Genomic DNA, 6,000 nt, shown 5'->3' with positions numbered 1-6,000 from the left:
GTGTGTGTGTGGGGGGGGCACTGAAGCACATGTGGTGGCATGTGTGTGCTGTGTTTGTGTGTCTACAATATCAGTGTGAACTGTATGTGTGATGTATAGCAAGCTGGGCAAAGAGAGATGTTAAATGATCGTTTCTGCCTGCGTCAGCAGTTTTGTGGGGTGGAGGAAAGATGAGGGGGAGAGAGAGGGAGAGGAGAAACCAAGAGAGGAAGAGGGAGAGAGCAATATCAGTAAACAGGTGCCAGCTCCATGCTCGCTCTCACAGTGTACATGCAGAGCGTACATGAGAAGCTGTTTTTACTACAGTAAATATAGTGCCCTTTGTCTTTTATTGTATGCAAAACTGTGAGAGGAGATTCAAGGAGAGGGAATCAGGAACTCACAATAGCCAGTCAAGCAATGATGGGGAATTTAGACATTTAATGCTCCCAGCATCATTCTTACATACAAAAGCATACTGCACCAACATCCTTGCTTGGGTACCAATTCTGTCTGCTGCAGCGCCTGAACAGTGGAGAGGGAGGAGGGAGCAGAGAGATAGAGAGAGAGAGAGAGAGGGAGAGAGAGAAAGGGAGAGAGAGGTAAACAAGTAAGAGGCAGCTTTTCCCTCATGCATGTTTTAGTTTTTTTGTTTTTTCTTTTCTCTGGTTTCGTGGACTGTGTGTATGTTTATGAGTGATGGTGTGATTGGCTGTGGGGACGACGGGTTCGCTGTGCAACCTGGTGATCCTACACAGATGGATACGCAGCAGGACCAGGAGATACTGAGAAATTAAATGCTGGAAAAGGAAACGAAATCAATGCAATGTGAGGAGGAAGAGCTGACTTTGATTTAAAGCAGCTCAAGCTATTTCTTAACTGACTGTCAGTTCATCCCTTTTTAATCTTTGTTGACGCGCACATGTTAGTGTGTGTGTGTGTGTCAGGGTGGGTGGGTCGAAGCAGTTTCACAATGCATTAAAGCAGTGAACAGAAGAGAGATGTAGGGAAGGAAAACAACTGAAAAAGAAGGAAAAGCTGTTTGTTTGCTGTTATCCTTTTCTTCTCCACAGAAACGAATGGAGACCAGAAAGGAGGAGAGCAGAGGAATTGAACGGAAGAAGTGAGAGAGCAGGAGAGTGCAAGCATCAAAGCAGGAGGGAGAGAGAGAGAGGGAGGGAGAGCGAAAGAGAGCTGCGCTGCAGTAGCATCCCACAGCAGACGGATGAGGACTGCCGGTGTGTTTGTGTGTGTGTGACTGCACTGCTGAAGAGGAGGAGGAGGCAGAGGGTGAGCACGCTCGCACACTTTGCAGGGCCATAGAGGAGCACACAGCGGCAGCGCTAGTGTTGGCCCACGCCAGGTAAAGTGCCAGTGCCGTCGACCCGCAAACCACTGCTGTAAGATCTGGACACGCCAACGCCACCGAGACCCCGACTACCAACGCCATGGCACAAGCGGCCAAACATCTTCGTAAGAACAAGGATTTAGAAGCTCTAGCAGAGCAGGAGCGCAAAGAGAAGGAGGAGGAGAGGGCCAAAAAGAGGAGTCGGTCACGGGATAAAAAGCGCAAGGTACTGGGATATTCACAGGTGGGGTAGTCAGGGGTGGGGTGGGGCGATGGGGTTGGCGTGAGGAGGGGAGGTGTAGCCTGGAGAAGGGGGCAGGAAGGTTGAGACGCCCCCCTCACTTCTTCTTGTTCTTCTGTCATGCTACGGTCAGGGGTGCTGGGGCACACATGGAAACCTGGTGATGAGCGTGTTTCTACTGTGTGTACACAGTCTCCCTGCACACATGTATGTCCTGTGCATACAGACACGGGGAAACGTTATAACACACTGCATGCTTTCCTACTCCTCTGGACTGCTTTATACCTGCTTTATTGACTGTCCTGTCTGAGCCGTCTGATAAGGCAGAGTAGTACTCTATCTCTCACTGTGTGACAGTCCCTCTTCACATTTCTGTCTTGTGCTCCGTCTCTTCTTTTTTCTTTCGTTTTTTTTACACTGCAGTAAGGTATTAGTGAGCAAAAATCTGACTAAAGTGCTGATCTTCCATGAGGACCATAACCTGCCTGTTTTTCCAAAAGCATGTTCTTGTTTTCTGTCCATTATTTTCTCTGTGTGGCACTGTAATTACTGCAGAGCAGTACTTGCAGGCTTCTGACTGAGAAGTACCAGGCAGAGCTGGCAAGGTTCGTTGTAAACAATAAATCTTTGCTCCGCCAGTCACCGACTGCAGAGAAATATCATCCAGTCTACTTTATGCCTCTGGTTGCTTGTCGCCTTTTGCTCAAACTCATTAATGCAAATGAGTCATCCGCAGATTGTGTATTGATGGCAAATTGGTCCTCGGTAACCGAGTCCAGCCGCCCTGTGAGCCAGCTCTGTGCCAGGCTGGCTGTAAACCAATCTGATGCTGATGCAGTAGAGACAGGAACACAGTACAGCTTCCACTCTCCCACAGAAGGAAGACAGGACTGTAAGGCTGATATACGGATCCGATTTTTCTTTCTTTTTTTTGTGTGTTCTATACAGGTAGGGTGACAAGGTTATTAGGTGTATTTGAGAAAAAGACACAGAGGAAAACAGAGAGAGCTTTAGGTGAATGGAAGGTGGTATGACTCAGATACACCTGGGTGGTTTTCTGTCAGCAGGGGCTCGCTATTTAACTGTTTTTGTTGGAGAGTCAGACTCGTTGCACAGACACACACGGCACCGCGTAGCCTGCAGTGACTGATGCAAAGGAATGACTCTGGAGTTAAAGTTTCATCACATTCTTCACCTGTTTAACTCATCAAGACCCGATACAGCACAGGGCTACATGTGTATATTTACACAGCCTTTGTACTTAATAGCTACACACGGACATTACAACCAGAGGGTGAATGCCAGTGCACAGATGCCTTTGTGCATGTTTAGTATGTGTATGTGTGTGAGTGAGTGCAGCGTATGCATGTCTGGAAGGATGAGGTTTAAGAAGAGAGAGCCTGCAGCTCTAACCGTTGGACGAAACATGGACGAGATGTCTGACGGTGCTAATGCAGAATAACTTTGACTGAAAGAGTGTAGTTTCAGAGGATCCCATATCACTTACGTAACCATGCAGCTTAAGTCTTTCAAATAAGCTTCCTCACTCCTTTCCACCTCCCCTCTCAATCTCTCTTCCTTTTTTAAACACCGGCTTATAGCATTCCTGGTTTCTGGAACAGATGTTAACACTGGGGAAATTCTCTTCTCCCTTCATCTTCCTTTGTTTCCTTTCTGATGCGTGTAGCTACCTCTTCAGTTTCTGCACTCTGTAATACAGTGAGTGTTATTCCTTATCCCACTTTGTAGCTAACAAAGAAACCAGCCAACACCTGTTCTTTTTTTTGGTGGCTCAGGAGTGCTTCTATCCTTGCTTTGTACAGAAGGTCAACTCTTTGTGGCAGGACTGCATTTTTTATTTCTGAACATTTAACACTCATGAATGATCATCATATTTTTCCGGCTGCCTTTAAGCAAGAGTTTGGGGGCAATTTAATCAAACATTTGTTTGTATGAAAACTCACTCTTAGCTTCTTTGATTAAGGAGTGATTCAGTTTATGGTGTAAAGGATCATTTATTGTTCTTTGGGTATTTTTACTTTAATAGACGGAGTACAAAGCTCTGAAAGGGAGGCAATGTTCACTGCTCTTTGGGTACATTTTGAGTCTACTGAGTATAATTGCATCAGTTTTTAGCAACATTTATTTATTTGTCTTTAAAAACATAACTGTTATATTTATCTTCCGTGTTGGTTCAATTTTTAGATGTTTTGGGTGGTTTGACGTACGTTGACCTTAATGATTGTTCCCACCGTGTCCCAGTGAGGACACAATGATCTGTCCTCGTCATTATAGGGTGAAAGTGCATTTTTAACTGGCTTCTCAGTGTAGTGGCATTATGCAGAACTGGTCAGTTGCTGAGCAGTTTATAATGTTGTCCTCAAATTACTTTTATTGATGAGTTTGCTCCTCTTGAAAAATGAGCATTGTCAGGATGTGAACAAAGCCCCATTGTCCCAGTCAGCACCTCTTTTCACCTCATTCAATGTGTGCGTTTGTATCTACATTTATACCTGCTTTAATGTGAAGTGGCTGAACTGGTGACAGTGGCCCTGAAGTATGAAATAGTGGTTTGTTGCGTTGCTTGGACACCAGACAGTGCATTTAGTGTGGGCTGTTTACATTTCTAGAGTTTAAGGACTGCTCCAAGTTCACTGAAAAAAAAACATTGGAAATTTAGTGTATATCTAAATGGGTATTAAAGATAAAACGTCCTTTTATTTATTCATTTATAGTTATTAGCCTTATTTTCCCTTGCATGGAAAATATATTTTCAGCTTAATTGTAGTAGCAGATGAGTAAAAGCTTTTTCCTGTAAATGCAATTTTTGTTTTTATCTTTTCATTTTAGTATCTCTGCTTTAACAGCATCCTGATCAAAAACAGTCTTAAGTGCTCAAAGATTGAATCAGTTTTGATATTGCACTTTTGATATTAATTATCATAAAGTATTCTTGCATTTATGAGAAGATTAAAAATGTAACATCTACTGTAATTGTAGTTTCCTAACAAAAAGATCAACTAAGCGAATTGAAGTTGGACTTTTTCTGATAATTTGTTGATTTACTTAGTAATTTTCGACGTTATGGGATCACTTATTAATTCTCAAATGGTTAATGTACCCACTGGATCCATTCAGGATGATTTTTAGAGCTGTAACCCTGTGCATTGAAATCCATTTTCCTTGTTCCTCGTTGCCTTTAAGCACTGTTAGTTATTATGAGTCACTTCACTTATTTAGTTTATTGTCATAGAAGTCAAATCAAAACTTCAAAATTTACCTTTGCATACCAGGAACGGAAAGAAAAATTACAACAGAAGTCAGCTTCTTAATGTCTGAATCAACATTTACTGGGAGTAACTGTTTATCACATCACTGATTGTAAATCTCTATAAATTAGAGAAATATCTAAGCTATCATTGCTTAACTGGACATTTATAGATCAAGTAAGGTGCCAAGCGTATGCGCTGGCTATCAGATGTCTTTGTTTAAACCAACAGTTCAAAACCCCAAGTTGTATTTATTTCTGACATAAAACAAGAAAAAACACTCCCCCCACCAACAACATCACCGGTGTTCACATATGGCTTTTATAGCTCTCATAGTCCAGAGGAGCTGAGGATTTACCCATCATCCGTTTACCTTGTAGTGCTGCTGCTCAGACATGGGTAAAAAGGTGTGGTCAAAATGTATGGCTTTTTTGTCATGTATATAGTCTAACACTGTCTTGGTTGCAGATTTCTATTGTAGCAGCTCATCAGCCGTCCTAGGACTAAAATTCTGCAGCGTAGAGTTCTTCAAAATGCAGCACTTGTGCAGCTGATATGGCTGCCTGGGAGTATTGCAGTGTTGAAAGTGCTACCTCGGTGCCCCATGTTCATGCTACAATTTTTGTGTAAAACAGAAAAGGCAGCAGTAGATCAGCATTCCAGCCCTGTCTCTGTCTGCCCTCCAAAATCCCTTACCCTCCCCACCTGAAGAGAAAGCAGAGCCCTTGATGGGGTTTATGTGTGGCAGACGTGCAGAGGCAGAGGTGCTGCAGAAGCAACTAAGCCCATCAGTACCAGGTCTAGCACCTGTTTGCTGATCATCCCTGTGTGCCTTTACCACAGCTGCTGTGATCAAAGTGAAGTTATTGTGATAAACCGAAATGTACTTATTCTGAAGCAGACGACTTATTGCTTTGATGTCAGATGTTTGAAGCTAGAAAATCAAAGTCAAAGTAAAATGAACCTGATTGTGTGACTGTCATAGCCTGGTACACCTATTGGTGAACGTATCCCAAATGGTCCACTTTAAAATCTTAAACTTTGTGTATCTTTTTTCCTACCTGACAGTCAAAGTGTTGGACAACCAGAGTTGGTGTTTAATAACCACCTGAAGTCTCTGGTTACCACCTCAAGGCAAAGACAAGAGTTAAACACTAAGGATA

General features: G+C 43.1%; 1 protein-coding gene across 1 annotated transcript in view; it reads left to right on the top strand.

Moving 5' to 3' along the window:
• The first annotated feature begins 1,086 nt into the window (after positions 1-1,086).
• ank1a (ankyrin 1, erythrocytic a) overlaps positions 1,087-6,000 on the top strand; it is an 87,022-nt gene continuing 82,108 nt past the window's right edge. The window contains exon 1 of the mRNA XM_012917267.4: positions 1,087-1,553. Within this exon, the coding sequence (XP_012772721.1) occupies positions 1,428-1,553 (126 nt within the window). The 5' untranslated portion in view covers positions 1,087-1,427. The remainder of the gene's footprint in view (positions 1,554-6,000) is intronic.

This window comes from Maylandia zebra, linkage group LG12, assembly GCF_041146795.1.
Source record: "Maylandia zebra isolate NMK-2024a linkage group LG12, Mzebra_GT3a, whole genome shotgun sequence".
Taxonomy (NCBI): Eukaryota; Metazoa; Chordata; class Actinopteri; order Cichliformes; family Cichlidae; genus Maylandia; species Maylandia zebra.
Note: the sequence above shows the minus strand (reverse complement) of the source record. Positions and strands in the feature narration are given on the sequence as shown.